General features: G+C 46.7%; 1 protein-coding gene across 2 annotated transcripts; it reads right to left on the bottom strand.

The window, feature by feature from the left end:
• Positions 1–714: 714 nt before the first annotated feature.
• On the bottom strand, positions 715–10,404 carry rbm41 (RNA binding motif protein 41). Of its 2 annotated transcripts, none has more exons than XM_076980237.1 (7): positions 9,992–10,404; positions 7,926–8,042; positions 7,311–7,509; positions 6,993–7,197; positions 6,335–6,840; positions 5,912–6,068; positions 715–986 (listed from the first exon to the last, which is right to left on the bottom strand). In XM_076980237.1, exons 1-7 carry the CDS (start codon positions 9,997–9,999, stop codon positions 811–813), a joined length of 1,368 nt encoding a protein of 455 aa, XP_076836352.1. In that variant the 5' UTR covers positions 10,000–10,404; the 3' UTR covers positions 715–810. The 2 variants fall into 2 exon arrangements, with proteins under 2 accessions (XP_076836352.1, XP_076836351.1); XM_076980236.1 differs by having other exon boundaries at positions 5,921–6,068; positions 9,992–10,043.
• Between the last annotated feature and the right edge of the window lie 8,569 nt (positions 10,405–18,973).

Raw genomic sequence — 18,973 nt, 5'->3', positions numbered from 1 at the left:
TAATGTTATTAATAAAGGAGATTAAGTTATTTCTCTGGTGGATTTGCAAGCGTACATAACCAGTAACATCAGTTCAACCACAGCTACTATAATCCTATATGGACAAAAAACAAAGTAAAAAAACACCAACATAGCACAGGTTGCTGGAGCAACATTAAAACGTCGTTATTAGCTAGTTTGATTAGATTAAGGTTAAATAGATGAACTGTGTAACATCATGGCTCTTTGTAGCTCTAAGAGCTACAGCTAAGAGCCTTATAGCACTGATATAACATTTTATTAAAGGTTGCAGCGAGATCATCAAACACTGGAAATGCCTCAGTCCCGATTATACTTATTATTGGTCTTAAACATTCTTTAGAAACGACAGCACATTATGACATTTCTTTAGCATAGTAAACGACTGACATTGCTAGATTGTGAAGCACAGCTCCGAAATCAAATGGATTGATTTTAGATGGGTGACTCCGTGAGAAAAAATGTTCCTGTAAACAAGGCAGGTTTTTTTTTCTCCATCCTGTTGATCAAGCACATCGACTTCCCCGTTCTCAGTATTCACTGCGCTCAAGGCCACGAGACAGGTGGAACACAGCGACCTCTGCTGGTAAATGGAAAAAACACCACTTAAAACTAACCAGAAAGAACTCTTAGCCCAGCACGATGGACAAATTCCCCTGAGATCATTTGCAGAAAGACGCCGACATATTTACCATATCTACATGACGTGTTTTATTAACACAGAGAATGACATTTATAGCATGTTATGCCTTCGCGATTTCAGAATGATAAATGAAATGCTCTGGAGTCCTTTTAGTCCTTGTGGAGTTCTTGATCTTCAGGCTCGTGTGCTGCGGCTGCACTGGAGTCCCCAGAACAGTTCCCGCCGTTTGGAGCTTTCCTCTCTCGGCCAAACTCAATCACGAGTGGCTTGTCCAGCAGCCTGTACCCATTCAACCTTTCCAAGGCCATTCCTGCAGTTTCTATATCTGCAAAATAAGAGTCAATTACGGGTTAGGATTACTATGGAAGATAAAGTTTCTAAGACATAGAAAACATCAAAATCTGTTGCTCCTCACAATGCTCCTTTTCTGTAGTTTTTTTTTGTTTACATTATGGAGCATTTATCATATCACGACTAAATGCAAAATGCGTATGTGAATGCAATTCACCCTACCGCATATCTCAGGCCATGCATCGCTTTTCTAAACTACACCCAAAGTCTTTAGGAGCGTCTTTAGGAGTGTAAACAGACAGTTGATCTAGTATTCTTGATGTGTAGGGAATTACAGTGATGTGTGCTGCATTCATGTGTGTGACCTCTGGAGGGTGTCAAATGCAACATCTACTCAGATTTCATCCAGAGTACTGTATTTCAAAATGGCATTAAAAGTAGATTCAGTGCAGTTTTCCATTTGTCTTGAATACTTCGTTCTGCACCCAGGACCGATTCTGGGCTCGTTTACGGAAGGGGCTGGTCGGCGGTTTGCGTTCACACAGACGTTTCCATCTGAACTGTGGATCGGTTGAGCAGTTCCACGTTTGACTTTTCTCTGTGCTGGTTTGCAAAAATGTTGGACACCAAGTTAATCTGTTTTCTAGTTTTTTTTTCCTTGGACACAAGCACCCAAGTTCTGATGAACAGTTCTTTGTACCCACGGCATTCCACTATACATCACGAAGCTTCGAGTCGTGCAGGAAGGCACGGACATTTCCCGCTGTGCTCTCAGATCATGCACCTACTCCACAAAGGTGAGATTATCACAGTAACATTCCCCCGTCCTATAAAAGTGTGCTTTCATTAGCCATACCCTTGAAACGGCATAATAAACCACATAATAAACCACATAATAGTGATAATGTGGGACTGCTATACAGCTGCTGGCCTATATGAAACACTCCAGTTCTTCTCCCGCCATCACGAAACTTGTAAAGGGCTGATGGGCTGAATCAAAGCAGTCACGTCACAAAATGAACCAATCATTCCACTTCACACGTGGCATCTCACGCAGGGAACCTCACAGGCTTCCATATGTACTGTGGACCACATCGCTTGAACTCCTGAGGAACAACTTCAGGGGACCTGAGGACTTGTACTGTTCTACACACAAACACAGGACCTGTACTGTGTACTGTTCTACACACAAACACAGGACCTGTACTCTGTACTGTTCTACACACAAACACAGGACCTGTACTCTGTACTGTTCTACACACAAACACAGGACCTGTACTCTGTACTGTTCTACACACAAACACAGGACCTGTACTGTGTACTGTTCTACACACAAACACAGGACCTGTACTGTGTACTGTTCTACACACAAACACAGGACCTGTACTGTTCTACACACAAACACAGGACCTGTACTGTGTACTGTTCTACACACAAACACAGGACCTGTACTCTGTACTGTTCTACACACAAACACAGGACCTGTACTCTGTATTGTTCTTCACACAAACACAGGACCTGTACTCTGTACTGTTCTACACACAAACACAGGACCTGTACTCTGTACTGTTCTACACACAAACACAGGACCTGTACTGTGTACTGTTCTACACACAAACACAGGACCTGTACTGTGTACTGTTCTTCACACAAACACAGGACCTGTACTCTGTACTGTTCTACACACAAACACAGGACCTGTACTGTGTACTGTTCTACACACAAACAAAGGACCTGTACTGTGTACTGTTCTACACACAAACACAGAACCTGTACTCTGTACTGTTCTACACACAAACACAGGACCTGTACTGTGTACTGTTCTACACACAAACACAGGACCTGTACTCTGTACTGTTCTACACACAAACACAGGACCTGTACTCTGTACTGTTCTTCACACAAACACAGGACCTGTACTCTGTACTGTTCTACACACAAACACAGGACCTGTACTCTGTACTGTTCTACACACAAACACAGGACCTGTACTGTGTACTGTTCTTCACACAAACACAGGACCTGTACTCTGTACTGTTCTACACACAAACACAGGACCTGTACTGTGTACTGTTCTACACACAAACACAGGACCTGTACTGTGTACTGTTCTACACACAAACACAGGACCTGTACTGTGTACTGTTCTACACACAAACACAGGACCTGTACTCTGTACTGTTCTACACACAAACACAGGACCTGTACTGTGTACTGTTCTACACACAAACACAGGACCTGTACTGTGTACTGTTCTACACACAAACACAGGACCTGTACTGTGTACTGTTCTACACACAAACACAGGACCTGTACTCTGTACTGTGTACTGTTCTACACACAAACACAGGACCTGTACTCTGTACTGTTCTACACACAAACACAGGACCTGTACTGTGTACTGTTTTTCACACAAACACAGGACCTGTACTCTGTACTGTTCTACACACAAACACAGGACCTGTACTGTGTACTGTTCTACACACAAACACAGGACCTGTACTGTGTACTGTTCTACACACAAACACAGGACCTGTACTCTGTACTGTGTACTGTTCTACACACAAACACAGGACCTGTACTGTGTACTGTTCTACACACAAACACAGGACCTGTACTGTGTACTGTTCTACACACAAATACAGGACCTGTACTGTGTACTGTTCTACACACAAACACAGGACCTGTACTGTGTACTGTTCTACACACAAACACAGGACCTGTACTCTGTACTGTTCTACACACAAACACAGGACCTGTACTCTGTATTGTTCTTCACACAAACACAGGACCTGTACTCTGTACTGTTCTACACACAAACACAGGACCTGTACTCTGTACTGTTCTACACACAAACACAGGACCTGTACTGTGTACTGTTCTACACACAAACACAGGACCTGTACTGTGTACTGTTCTTCACACAAACACAGGACCTGTACTCTGTACTGTTCTACACACAAACACAGGACCTGTACTGTGTACTGTTCTACACACAAACAAAGGACCTGTACTGTGTACTGTTCTACACACAAACACAGAACCTGTACTCTGTACTGTTCTACACACAAACACAGGACCTGTACTGTGTACTGTTCTACACACAAACACAGGACCTGTACTCTGTACTGTTCTACACACAAACACAGGACCTGTACTCTGTACTGTTCTTCACACAAACACAGGACCTGTACTCTGTACTGTTCTACACACAAACACAGGACCTGTACTCTGTACTGTTCTACACACAAACACAGGACCTGTACTGTGTACTGTTCTTCACACAAACACAGGACCTGTACTCTGTACTGTTCTACACACAAACACAGGACCTGTACTGTGTACTGTTCTACACACAAACACAGGACCTGTACTGTGTACTGTTCTACACACAAACACAGGACCTGTACTGTGTACTGTTCTACACACAAACACAGGACCTGTACTCTGTACTGTTCTACACACAAACACAGGACCTGTACTGTGTACTGTTCTACACACAAACACAGGACCTGTACTGTGTACTGTTCTACACACAAACACAGGACCTGTACTGTGTACTGTTCTACACACAAACACAGGACCTGTACTCTGTACTGTGTACTGTTCTACACACAAACACAGGACCTGTACTCTGTACTGTTCTACACACAAACACAGGACCTGTACTGTGTACTGTTTTTCACACAAACACAGGACCTGTACTCTGTACTGTTCTACACACAAACACAGGACCTGTACTGTGTACTGTTCTACACACAAACACAGGACCTGTACTGTGTACTGTTCTACACACAAACACAGGACCTGTACTCTGTACTGTGTACTGTTCTACACACAAACACAGGACCTGTACTGTGTACTGTTCTACACACAAACACAGGACCTGTACTGTGTACTGTTCTACACACAAATACAGGACCTGTACTGTGTACTGTTCTACACACAAACACAGGACCTGTACTGTGTACTGTTCTACACACAAACACAGGACCTGTACTCTGTACTGTGTACTGTTCTACACACAAACACAGGACCTGTACTCTGTACTGTTCTACACACAAACACAGGACCTGTACTGTGTACTGTTCTACACACAAACACAGGACCTGTACTGTGTACTGTTCTACACACAAACACAGGACCTGTACTGTGTACTGTTCTACACACAAACACAGGACCTGTACTGTGTACTGTTCTACACACAAACACAGGACCTGTACTGTGTACTGTTCTACACACAAATACAGGACCTGTACTGTGTACTGTTCTACACACAAACACAGGACCTGTACTGTGTACTGTTCTACACACAAACACAGGACCTGTACTGTGTACTGTTCTACACACAAACACAGGACCTGTACTCTGTACTGTTCTACACACAAATACAGGACCTGTACTGTGTACTGTTCTACACACAAACACAGGACCTGTACTGTGTACTGTTCTTCACACAAACACAGGACCTGTACTGTGTACTGTTCTACACACAAACACAGGACCTGTACTCTGTACTGTGTACTGCTTCTAGACACAAATGCAGCATTCACACTGTTCAACATATGAAACAGGCAAAGCATGCGGCCCTGGGGCAAAAGACTTTAGTGTGAAACCCCCCTAGATCAATGCCATGATCCAATTTTAGGGCAAAGACATTACAACAATCAGGTTGTGATTTGTTTGTTTGTCTAATTGTTTGTCTAATTGTCTGTAATTCTCATTGTATAATACATGAGAAATTATACATTACAAATTGCCTTTTTTGCATTCCATATGTTAATCAGAGAAATATAAGAGCTCCTGTATAATGACTAATAATGTGCACCTATACATGAATACACATGCACGTAGAAAACCTGCACAGAGAAATGGATCCAAGCTGATTGCTTCACTTAAAAACATCACTTTAGAAGATTCCTACATTTGAAGGTTAGTGTTAGTAAGGTGATGGCCAACCTCTCCTACCAGAGAACGTGATGAAGGCCTGACCCTTGAGTCTTCCCGTGAGCAGGCGGTACAGGACTGGCTGTGCGTCCCTCTGCTGAAACCTGGAGAAGAGGGACACCAGCTGGGCTAGAGTGGCCCGAGGGGTCATGTTCTTCACACACAGCACCTGTGCAGCAACCAGTGAAGTTATGCATGGTAACTGTTCTAAAGGAATCACACACTGAATTGCTAACAACTGCGGAACCGAGTCGAAATCAAAAATAAAAAACACACTCCTGCTAATGTGCTGCTAATGTGAGCAGATTAGCAACTGCAATGTTGAATATTGTGAAAGAGGCAATGGAAAAACAACAATCACTGAAAACAAAAACAAAGACAAACAAAAAAAATGTGTTTTTATTTATAAACACACACACAGCTTCAAAAACCTACATTAGATGGCTCTCCACGCTGGTAGTTGCGAAAGCGTGAAATTCTCCTGATGCCCTCTTCCGTCTCCCGATTGGTTGCGATCTCATCATCCGAAATCTCCTCTATCCTACCGCTGACCGCCACTGGACTTTCCTGATGCTGCCCAGGAAAAGCAGTCAGATGTCCAATTGGCTGGTTTACTGCTATTTTCTGTGAAGCGGCCAATCCGCTGCATTTCCCTTGATTTAGGGAGTGCGTCTGACTGTTCTTGCCAATGGCTGGCTGAAGTATGTGGCTAGAAGACATAGTGTCTTCACTACGTGACTGATCAGGTTCTGTGCCTTTAAGAGTTGAATGGTGATGAATGATGTCTGTGTTTGACAAATCAGGTCTATTTGAAGGTACTGCTTCATGGGAGACCACCAACGTATCAGAGTCTTTCGGCTGGTCTTTGAGTAAGTCTCTATATAATGTATCCACTGGGTTACAGGACGTTGCCCCCTGCTGGCCATTTTGTGAATCTTCCTCTACAAATAAAACAGGAAAAAGAAGGCAAATTCCAAACACCGTTAATATCATTAATGTCAATGATTAATGTTAATGTTAATAACCTTACTGTAATAATATTTAAGTCAAATATCACTGTAGAAATCGCTGCTCCACGTATGGTTTGTCTAACCTTGATGGTAGAGGGCAGTAAGGAAGCTACAGCGGTCGTTGCCATGGAAGAGCGCCCTCTCGATCTCCATCTCCCGCCGTGAAAGGGCCCGGCTAGCGGAGAAGCGCTGGGGGCGCGCGAGCAGCTCCGCCCGAGCCGCCATCTTGTCCTCGATGACCCGCAGCCGCTCGTCCCGTGCCTCCGGAGCGACGCGCACCCCCTGTCCCTACGAGGAGACGGCGGAGAACTACACATAAAACCGCGTCCCCCACGGCGTGTAACATTACTCGAAAAACAAATAAAAAACACCCCAGCGGGCGAACGCTAGCGGCGGCCCACCTTCCCGCTCTCGGGCCGGTCCTTGCTCCTCCACAGTTGGATCTCGGCGTCGGTGAGGCCCAGCTCTCGCAGGCCGGCCAGCTCCTGCTCCCCGTCCTGCAGCGCCTGGAACTGGGTGAGGCTGCGCACGCCTGCTGCTTGTTCCCCGAAGGGCTTGTACACCGTAGCTGGGGCGAAACATTTCTTTTTCGCTACGCAACTGGGGGGGGGGGGGGGGGGGGGGGGGGGGGGGGAACAGGGAAAAGACGGCTGTAGGTACACGTCCAGCATGCTGTCACACGTGCACGTTAGGGGGTTTTTACATTTGCACACACAGAATAAACACTAGGGTGGGTTTGGCACTCTAGGAACATGGATTTGGGTGTTGCTGTAAAATATAAACATTACTGTGCAAACATGAAGGAACTGTGGTCTTGCTATGGGTTTTGTGTACTGTGCACTTTTGTAGTGCTATTAGATATAGCTCAGTTTATGGGGGGGGGCATATTCGGTCCAGTCAAATGAAAGCGGTCCAGAGTCTCACACCCCCATCCCACCCCAGCTCTGGGTGTCATTTAACGGGTTCTGATTCTACACTGTGTGGCTACGGTTAAACGGTGGCTTTGCCCGGGTTACCGGTCGATGTCGACGTCCGTGTGGAGCTGCTGAAGAAGAAGGCTGTGGAGCTGCCGCTGGCCCTCGGTCTCCTGCTCCTCGGGGACGGGGCCGTCGTCACAAGCTCGACGGGCAACCCTGCAGAGGGCATCAGAGAGAATGAATGTGGAAAGAGGGGAAGCAGTGGCGTTTTGAGGAGGAAACACGAAAGGCCTCACTAATGGACTAACAGGGTGTGGCTAATTGCCTATGACTTTCAAAGGGCTGGACACTCAAAAGCAAACCCTCAAAATACATTCCAAATTCAGGTTTAGTCAGGTTTAAATAGACTCATTTATACTGCATTCAAGTGCTACGCAGAAACTTCCATTTAGTATAGGCTGGTATGTTATTCAGCCCTCATCCAACAACAGGAGGAAAAAAAGCAGTAGTTAAATAGATGGGCGTGGACCAGGACACTGCCTGCCCCACCCTTCTTCAAAACGCTCACACCCATTAACTAACTGACAACTTCGCAGGATGACTTCAAGTACTGACTTGCTGAACTTAAAATCCTTGATCATGTGTATACATAATAGTAGCAGTATGCATGTCGTACTATTGTAAGCCTGACAATAGGTTAAAATCTGCTTTGGTAAAATGTTACTTTAGCTTAGCTAACCATGCTAGCCCAGAAAATAGCCTAATAACCTAGCAAGGAACGCCCTGTGGGATGTAACACCATTAACACCATCCAGGAACAGGTCCTAAATTTTACAGGGTTTAAGATGTTTACAATAGTGGAAGGATAAGTTCAGCCTGAATCATAGCCCAGCAAACATTTATAAAAACACATGTGGGTTTGCCTCCTGACTTTCAAGATGCTACGTCTCCACCCAACAAGGTTGCAAGACTTGCTGGTGAACTTCTGAAAAATGATTTACGTGTAATATCTTTGAAAGGAAATAAAACAATAAGGAGCAAAAAAAACCACATATAAACAATAAACCCACAAAAACAAGCAAGCAGATTATCCAAACACGTATTATTTACATGTCCTATACATTTCCAGGAACCATAATGAATTTTGAGTTCAGTTTTCTCAGAGAAATCTACGCTAATTTGCTTCACTTTTAAATGGAAAACTTTGTACTTTACTTCATAATGTTTTGAGCTACCTGTTGCCGTGTACCCAACAAAATGTGTGTGTTATTAATAAATGAGGCTATGGTCACTATGATAATTGCCAGTGTATCTGTAGAGGTGACAAATTGGTAGTTCAGTAACTAAACTACCATAAGCACAGGGCATTATGGCCCATCAGAGGTTTTTTAAAGTGACAACATTATTATAATCAGTATTATTAAATCACAGTACAACTAATCAAAATCTCCAAACAAATTCATTAATATTAAAACTATACTGAAAGCTTAACCAAGAGAAGTGAACACCTCACTGGTAATTTCATTTGTGATTACAGGTGTGCCGAAGAGCATGTTCCAGGGTGTCAATCATGGTTGTATACAAAGACATGCTCTGAGTGAAGTGATCAAAAGCCCATCTTAGAACATCAATGTCTTCTGTGTGCATGTTAAAATATACATTAAATAGACGTCACTTTGTTTTAACATTCAGCTAAATGTTTTTGTTGTAAGCATTTCAGTTTTAAGTATTCCAGATGGACAGTACAATCACTGTCAGTTTTATAGTAAATTTTGTTTCTCAGACACTAGCTAACACTCTCTGAAAGCTTCATTAACCCATTATTAGTCTATGATTGTGCATGTGGTTGATTGTAATGTATTGCTTTGGTTGCATTTGGCATTCAGATCACTGAATAAAAAAAATATTTGAATAAATGTCAATAAGATCGCGACAGTGGATTTAGCTAGTCTTTCGGGTAGTCTTCCCCCGGCCCACTTCAGCTCTTACTAACGTTAACTATAATAGCTAAATTAGCGAGGTAACGTACTTGTTGGTTTTCTAACCATGTACAATTAGCTGTTTAGATGACTTATGACGACTTAGTATAAATCTAAAATAGTATTTGCATCATTTAATCAGGAAGTAAAAGGTTAGGTAAATACGATCAAGTGTTTATTTCTTACCGCTTCATGCTTTCCAAAACAGACCCACTTCCTGTATTAGCGGAAGTGTTCTTATTCAGACAAAGAACTCTGGGAAGTGTAGTTAAAGTTAGTTTGGAATGCTTCACAATTGTTCATGAAATCTTTAAAAATGTTTGCTATCCGAAGAGTAGTCCGAGTTACTTTCATACCCCTTTGTTCTTAACATCCCCAAGCCGTTTGCGTACAGAAGTGAACCTATTAACCCTGGGATAGCCTCATGAAACGGAATACTCACTCTAGAGTGAATTCCCCACTGGCAATAACTGTTTCTAAATGTACATGTACCTTTTATAATGTTGCGCACCGTGATGATGTTGTAATATTGTGGCTTTATCCTCACTGCGGTTAACAATAAGGATAAATAATACCTTAAATATAACTACATGCGCATGACTGAAAGCACGCGCGCGCACACACACACACACACACACACACACACACACACACATATATATATATATATGCATGTAGTTATATAGTTATATATATATAACTACATGCGCATGACTGAAAACACACACACACACACACACACACACATATATATATATATATGCGCATGTAGTTATATTCAGTTATATAACTATATATATATATATATATATATATATATATATATATATAGTTATATAAATATAACTACATGCGCATGACTGAAAACACACACACATATATATACATATATATGTTTTCAGTCATGCGCATGTAGTTATATAGTTTATATATATATATATATATATATATATATATATATATATATATATATATATATACACACACACATATCGGTATATATATATAAACGGCTATCGTCTCGGTTTCGGTACACAGGTGTATTAAAGTTCTATGCAGTCAAGAAGAAAGGAACATCCGGTACATCTCGACGTCATTAGGTGAGGTGACAGGGTGTGTACGGCGACCGTGTGCCGAAAATGGCGATGATTTTGAGAGACTGTTATCACGCGAAGGCTGACTTGGGCAACGTTAGGCGCTGTCGCCGGTTCGAGCTGCTCTGCAGCTGGCTGCGTAGCCTCTGATTGACACAGTTGAGGGGTGGGGACGCAGGGTGGGGTCAGAAGCAGGGAGAGGCGGAGGAGAGACGGAGAGCTTGAGCCCAACCCTGAACACGGCAACAACACACACCGAGAGACGCCAGGGGACGGGAAGAGGATCTTCGACGCCGGGGACATGATTTATAAGACTCGCTAAAGCCACGACCGCCACTTTCTTCTCCAAATTGATCTGAAAGGTGAAAACTGCCATCAAGATTACTGTTATTCAAATATACCCCGCCCGAGCGACCCCCTCCCTTCCACTCCACCCCTTTTTACCACTGCACCCGCTCGGCTACCGAGATGCACACGGAGACCCGTAATAAGAAAGTAAGTCTTTTTTTTCTATCCGTTATTGACTTTTTCTTGTCCGGAAACCGGTGGCGGCGTTTGGGGCGAGTTGAGGTTTCGAGCTGTCCAACACGAATTTCTGCGCTGCAGAATTGTGTCAACAAACGAACGACGTGCCCTTACTGTGGGCACTTGCCCACTTTGCTTAGCCGTCAGCCCCAAATGAGCAGGCGGGGCAGTAAGGTAACTACCCCCCCTCTAAGCGAGTCAGCCTCGTGAAGAACACGGTGGCCGGGGGGAGAGCGGAGCCGAGCCGCTGGGCGACCAGCACGGTAACGCCGCCGTGGCTAGCTTAGCTTAACCCGCTCCACCGTCTTCCACTATCCGCTCCTCCCGCGCTAGCTGAACAACCTCCTGCGGAAAGTTGGAGAGCGGGTGAAGTATTATCCGAAGTACGTGTGTGAGGAAGGAAAGGAAAAAAAAAACCCGGTGTCGTCAAAATTGTGTAGTTTAACGTTTGAATAAGTTTCGTTGCGCCCGTTCGTCCGAGCCTCGTCCTTTCATTATCGGTGCGGGTTTTAAGTGGTCAACGCGAGGCAGGAAGGAAACGCAGCGAATGCAGCTCGCTAGTAAGACACCATCTTAGTTTCTTAAAGTGACAGGGACCTTAGATGGAAATGTTCACGTCTGGTGTCTGAGCGGTTCCTCTCGACTACTCCTCTTGAGGACGTCTTGAGCGCGGATCCTCTCGTTTCGTGTGATTTACTTAAGTCTGCTAAATGACAGGAGGACCACGTTAAAAGTCACGACTGTCGTGTTCCAACTGTCATAGGTGTGTTACAGTACGAGTTTGGATGAACACCACATGTAACACAAGTACTGAGTATATGTCCTAAATGAATATAGGATACATAGAAACCACATTTATCTTAACCAACCTTCTTTTGTGTGGATCTGTAAAGGCAGGTGTATGTGCCATAACAAAAATGGGTATTTATTTTGATGCCTTATTAAAAGTGCGACACCTTTAGCCCTGTGACATGGATCAGCTCTAGAGGTGTAAATGTGTAGGCCTAGGTGTGCTGCAGCTGGGCCTGACGTTGGCAGGGCCAACAAGACAAGCGTGTCGACGCGTTGCCATTGGAGGAAGCAGCAAGTGCCTGGGTCTGGGCGTGTCGGAGCAGCTGGCAATCATTAACTAAGACTGTGGACAAACTTTGGTCAAACTGGTTAAACACTCAGCGCCCAGCCACCGGTCCCAGCCCTTGGGTGTTGTCAGGGAGATGTTGTTGCCGGGATTGGCATGACGGGCCAAAGTATCTGGCCCCCAGACGCCCCAGCTGGGGTTAGCAAGGGCCTGTTATGGAGGCAGAGGCTCCTTTTAGGCACTGAGACAGTTGGGGTCTGTCACTGTCCTAGAGTGGACGGTTATTTTTAGGACATGGGTACCATGTTCACAGTACACTCACTCTGGGTGTGACTGAGGTCATGCCTTTTTTTTTGGCATGGTTGTAGAGATGGTGACTGAGGGCTTAACCACACCTTCATTCTCCCTCCCTTCCTCAGTTTTCTGTTTTGTTTACTTCTTTTTTCCAGTAACTCAATCACACCCATAGCCTGTATAATACTGGAGCTTAGTTGTTGGACATCATCTAAACAAATTATTTCTTGTTTTTCTGTGTGAAGCACTCAACACAGTTTCTCTTTAACAGTGCTAGTTAGGTAGGCCCAACTGATCTGCTGACTGAGCTATTTCAAAACAGGGTTTCTTGGAAGACTTGACTAAATTCTATTGGACTTTTACCCCTTTTTAAATGCTCATTGTATGCCTGTCTTTTCAGGGACTGTATGCGTAATGGCATTATAATTAGGGTTAGCAGGAAAACCTCATGCATAGGGCTGTCAGGTTTCAAGCTGTATTCCCTGAGACAGAACTTTCAAAATGTGTGAAAGCCTGGTCTGCTTTTTATGATCTGGTAATGCCAAGCCATAAAACATAAAAGGTGTTCTCACATAGCCAAGTGTAAACCCTCTTTACTCCACAGCAATGGCTGACCTGGAGTCAGTTTTTATACCTGCAGATCTAAAGTTACTCTCCACTGCGAGAGACCACACTCTGTGAGCAGAAGGAGACCGCATCAGTCCTCGGACTGTCTCAGTGAAAATGACGCAATGCTCGTCAGTGAAAAGCTGGTTTTGTGTCTAGCAGTCATAATCCTATGCTGAACACTCTGGCGAAGACTCGTCCTGACTCACTTGAGGCTGTTGGGTTGATTGTCACATTTAAGAAATCTCGAAGGATGAGCTCATTGCAAAAAAGCAAATTAAACGACATCTCCGGAGGTCCGTCGGCTTGAAAAACGCGGCGACCTGATCTGCACTTCTCTTGCAGTAACGGAAACTTTGCGGACGACCGTTGGCGTCCCCCGCTGTCTTCGTCTCTCTCCGCTGCCGACTGCCTCGTCGTTCCACTCTCTGTTTCTTGTCATTGTGGTTTCCCTCAAATGTCAGAGGTGTCTTCTTCCTCTTCTGTACTGTCATTCTTGCCTCGCTGACCTCCCTAAACCCACACACTCTCAGCTGCCACGGCCTTACCTACCCTCCTCTTAAGGGTCTTGGCGCTTGGATTTACCCAACAAATATCCAAGACCTCGTGCCCTGAGATCTTGTCAAAGCACTGCAGATTCCCAAGTGAACCCTCATGGGTGGTACGATTCATCGCATTTGCCCGTTATCGCGTTAGCCATCGATTTAACGCTACGCTCGTGAACGTGCGCATGCACTGCGGTGAATAACAGGAAGGCGCCGCAGGCCGGTGACGGACGTGAGACGGTGCCGTTGAGCAGCGAGCAGGCGGTCTGACGGCCCTCAGCTGCTCCCACGAAGCGCTCCGTGATTGTGGTTTGATACGAGTCGTTAATAGTGCCGAACGATGACAGTTCTGCCTTTTGTCCCATGGGTGTAAGCCCCCCCCACCCCCACACCCACCTCACGGAAGCACGCAAGGCTCCACACGTAGCTCTCCGTGTGGGCACGTGCTCCGTCGCAGCCCTTCCCCTGACATTCAAACCTTCGTTAAACAAACCAGCCAACGAGAAACCCTGAGGTGAGTCAGTTCGTAAGCACCAAGCCAAGTGGAGAAAAATTGCAAAATGAAACCAAGTTCCAAAATGAAACCAAAAGTGTTTTTTTTATCCGTGGATGGCCTAGCGTGACCAAATGGAGTTCACAGTGGAAGTTTGGTAATGCCAAAACGGACAGAACCGTTTTGGTGTAAAAGTCTCTCCTCGTGAGGCCTGTGGTTGCTTACGCAGGGAAGCCCAGCTGAAGGGGGAAGAGCCGCGCCAGCCTGATATGATTGTGGAGCATTTACTTTGTAGGTGCTGCCTGAGGAGAGGTGTGGGTGGGTGGGTGTGTACGCGCTGGGGCTTTCAGAAGCATACTTTCAGGAGGGTGGAGGAAATGTAAGAGGGAGTTTTGCTGTGTTCTGTGGCCTAAAGTGTGTGTGTGTGTGTGTGTGTGTGTGTGTGTGTGTGTGTCTTTCATTCATTCTTTTTTTTCTGGTGTTGGAATGGGTGGAGGTGGGCTTTGCATGCGTGGAATCAGAAGAACTGAAGGAACTGAAGTGTGTGTGTGTGTGTGTGTGTGTGTGAGAGTGTGTGTGTGTTACGGGGGGCTGTGAGGATATTGTCCATGTCTCCCCAGATTAGAGGCGATGTGACAGAATGACCCCCTACCATTGCAGCACAATCATTAACCAGGGAAAGAATCTCGTCCCCATAGCAACCCCTGCAGTTCTACCAAACTGGCTGCAACGAAGAAAAAAAAATGGGAGCGGAGGTGGAGGGGGTGGGGTGTTCAAGGGTGGAGAGGGTGTGTCTGAAAGTGTGTGTGTGTGTGTGTGTGCGTTTGTCTGTGTGTGTGGCAATTGGCGTTGGACACAGGGAACAGCCCTCAGCTCAGTTTGTGAGGCCAGGCGAGTTGGTAATCTAGATACAAATCCCATATGTGTAGCCTCATCATGTGAGTGCCAGTTATATTCTCAAGGAAAAGCCAGAAATACCAAACATGGTGTACTTCACCACCACTGTTCTTCTGTGGCAGTAGACCGTGTTCTCAGGTCTGTGTTCTCAGGTCTGTGTTCTCAGGTCTGTGTTCTCAGGTCTGTGTTCTCAGGTCTTCACTCAGGGAGTGGCTGATATCACCCACTCTCACTCACTCCATCTCTCACTCACTCTTTCAGGGTGGTTTCAGTCAGCAGTCCCCGTCTAGAGAACTATAGACAGACAGACCGAAAGAGAGGGAGGCAGACGGAGAGAGAGAGAGAGAGAGAGAGAGAGAGAGAGAGAGACAGAGAGAGAAACTTCCTTCCTGTCTCGGGTGTTAATCTGCTTCACAGTCAGCAGAGGCCTTGCAAACAGAAACCAAGCTTATAAAATGTGACATCTAGATGTTTTGGTTATGTAGATTTTGAGGGGGGGGTTATTCCTTTGTGGGTGGACAACATAAAGTTTATTATTCCTTTTTTTAGACTGTGTTGTAGGAATTTGTTTCAAAGATAAGTTTTGTGTGCACAAACCAATGGGCTGCTAGGTTTAAATAAGCTAAGCATGTTATGGGGGTGGGGGGGGTGAGTGTGTGTGTGTGAACAAGAGAAAGAGAGAGAGAAAGAGAAAGAGAGAGAGAGAGAGAGAGGGCGGGAGGCCTGTGGGAAGTAGCAGCAGGGCTTGCGTCAGTAGGGTGTGGTGAGATAAGAGCTCGCTGTCTCTGCTGTGGTGACTGTGCCAGCCATTTGGGAGACACTCCTAGGCGTGTATGTGTGGGGTGTGGGTGTGGGTGCTGTGTGCTATCATTTGTGTCCATAAAACTGTTGACTCCCAGCTGTCATCTGGGGCACTGTTAAGTTGCGAAGTGCGCCGCCCTAGAGCTGGCACGGTCCTAGCGCAGAAGTGACGAACCGAAATCAAACACTGCCCCGTTCTGCCTGGCACCGCGGGCCTTCTGTGCCTTGCGTGCGCATGTGACTCGACACAAACCCTGCCGAGGCCTCTCTGACCTTGAACTTTGTGAGTAAGGGTCCTGTCTGGGTTGGCTTGGCTTCACACATCCTCCCACTCTCTCTCCCTCTGTCTCTCGCTTTCCTTCTCCTCTCACACACGCTCACACACACACACACACACGCTCTTCTCCTAGACCAACAGGCTGTTATGTGTTTCTTGGTGGACGTTTTTTCTCTCCCACAGAGGTCACACCCTGCTAAAGAGGAAGGGTGGAGCTGTCAGAGGAGGCCTTGCCTCGGTGCGTTTGTGCACGCTGTGTGCAGGAAGGAAGACCGAGGGAGACTCTTGATTTGCACGGTCAAGGAGAGATCAGGGGGAGACCTGCCACCACACACCGTCAAAGTAGCGAGACCGGGTGGGGGAGCTCGGCGTGTGGGACACAGAGTCCCTGCGAAGATGAGTGTGGAGGCTCTCCGACCGTAGAGACAGGCCGACAGCACGCAGGCGTTTTCTATAGCGGGATTAGTGGTCCACTCCCAAGGCTATAATGGCGACAGATGTAGGGACCGGTATGTCGACTTCAGGCTACATCGGTGGGCTGTGGGAACATCTCGGGACAGAGAGGAGTTATCGTGCGAGTGGGACTCTGAGAGAGGAAAGCAACCGGACACAGTTTGGATCAAGAGTCGTGAAGCAATCCTGCAAGTTCTGGTAGCCAGGAGGGCATATGTGTACCAGGAAGAGGGAGTCAGACATGATGGTACTGACCGGCTGTAAAAGGGATCCATAATAGAGAGGGGGTCATTCTGAGGTGGGCCTTGTACCTTTAAGAGAGCAATGCAAAACTCCAGAGGGGGAGCAAGTCCTTACTTCACAGCCCTTCTTGTGTGTGTGTGTGTGTGTGTGTGTGTGTGTGTGTGTGTGTGTGTGTGTGTGTGTGTGTGTGTGTGTGTGTGTGTGTGTGTGTGTGTCTAACCTCTCTACCTCATCCCGCTTTCTTCCACTCACACACACCACCAGACAGCTGTGACCTTACATGTGTATCCTCTCACTCACTCTCTCCATCTCTTTTTCTCTTTATTTTCTCTCTCTCTCTCCCCCCCTCGTTCTCGCCCTCATTCTCTTGGACTGTTGGTGCGTTGGCTACACAGACGGGACACGGTGACGGCGCAGGCTGGTACACGGAACAAGATGTGCCCCAGGGCCCAACAGCCCGCATTAAAACCACGCCGCCCTGACATATTTAAACAACACCAGCGCATGCGCCCGACACCCCCCCCCACCCCTCCCCCGCTCCACCCTGCGCAGCACCGCTAGGGACTCCGCCCGCCTCCCGCTAACCCCCAACAGTGCAGCGACGCGGTTCCGCCCCTGAACGTCACCCCCGCGTGATGGCCAGCGTTACCCGGCGTCCCCGTCGGTCATTACGGTTCGTGCGGCGCTGGCACGTAAAGACGAATACCGATGTAGCGATGGGGCCTGCTGAATCTTCCCAGCGAGTCGGTGTTTTATCCGAGGAGGACTTGGGTCGCCACGAGCCGCCCTTTACAAACTCTCTTGCCATAAATGTGGGTGTTGAGGGTGTCCTGAACCTACACCTTCGCTGAAGTGAGTTCATGTTGATCCTTCATGACACCGGCCTGTTTTGGTTCGTTGTTTTAATTGAGATGAGGGACGACCGAGGTCATATCCTGACGTGATGGAGGGTCACGTTCGCTCAGCCCAGCACTGACTTAAAGAGCGGAGTCTTTAAATAACACGACGTGGTATAAAAACGGATGGAAAAGTCCGTACAGGTGTGGCGGCTTCATTTTGGGACGTTTACGTCCCTGTTGCAGTGGGATGAGACGGGTGACCCCGGCTGTGTGGTTGGATGTGATGAATTCAGGAAAAATACATTTTTGGTGTGCACGTTATGCAGACCTGAATGCCTTTATGTAGCCTGCACCCTCTGGTCAGCTGTGAGTGTGGTCTGCGTTTGGCTCTGTGTACCCATTGGTCTCCTTGTCTTCTCCTCTATGTCCAGCGCCCCTCCCCCTTTTCCACTGCCCTCAGCTTGGGGAGGGGCGGCATTGTTGACCCCCGCCCTACTCCACCCTACCCCTCATGTCAATCCCACCCCTCACCTTCACCACCCTGGTGACACCCCCACCAGATTCTGCTCCACCCTCTAGCCAGTGGGAGGGGTGTGTTCAAGAGGCAGCGCACAGTTTGGCTTGACATCGTGTCCTCAGAAGGTTTATGGGAAAATGGGTACAGGGGGCGGTTAACGTCCCCCGTCTCCCCTCATCTGTAAAGCCACACTGGGGGGTGGGGAGTGTCCGCTCGGGGCCCCAGCCGGGGGTAAAACATGCTCGCCAGCTCAGGTTACGTGATTGTGCAATGCTCTGTTTTGAACACCCCCCCCCCCCACACACACACACACACACACACGCACACGTATTGCCCTTCGAAGTTGACGCTCTCTCGGTGCCTCATGTGGTACGTGTTTAGCTTCTTCTGCTTTCGTTAGGCCTCGCGCACCTCGCTTTGCGCAGGAGCAGAGCTCAGTGGTCCATCTGCCAATGGGCGGGTCTGTGCTGAAGCCCCGCCCACCTGCCCGCTGAGGAGAAGTTGGA

This window comes from Brachyhypopomus gauderio, chromosome 18 (genome assembly GCF_052324685.1).
Source record: "Brachyhypopomus gauderio isolate BG-103 chromosome 18, BGAUD_0.2, whole genome shotgun sequence".
NCBI lineage: Eukaryota > Metazoa > Chordata > Actinopteri > Gymnotiformes > Hypopomidae > Brachyhypopomus > Brachyhypopomus gauderio.
The sequence above is the reverse complement of the archived record's forward strand: the minus strand, read 5'-3'. Positions and strand labels throughout refer to the sequence as shown.

What these genes read in the sequence shown, in the direction of transcription:
- rbm41 (XM_076980237.1), bottom strand. An exon ending in ACCGGCCCGAGAGCGGGAAG is followed by an intron (nt 7,198 to 7,310) that starts GTGGGCCGCCGC and finishes GTCTCCTCGTAG; the next exon opens with GGACAGGGGGTGCGCGTCGC. An exon ending in TACTGCCCTCTACCATCAAG is followed by an intron (nt 6,841 to 6,992) that starts GTTAGACAAACC and finishes TTTTATTTGTAG; the next exon opens with AGGAAGATTCACAAAATGGC.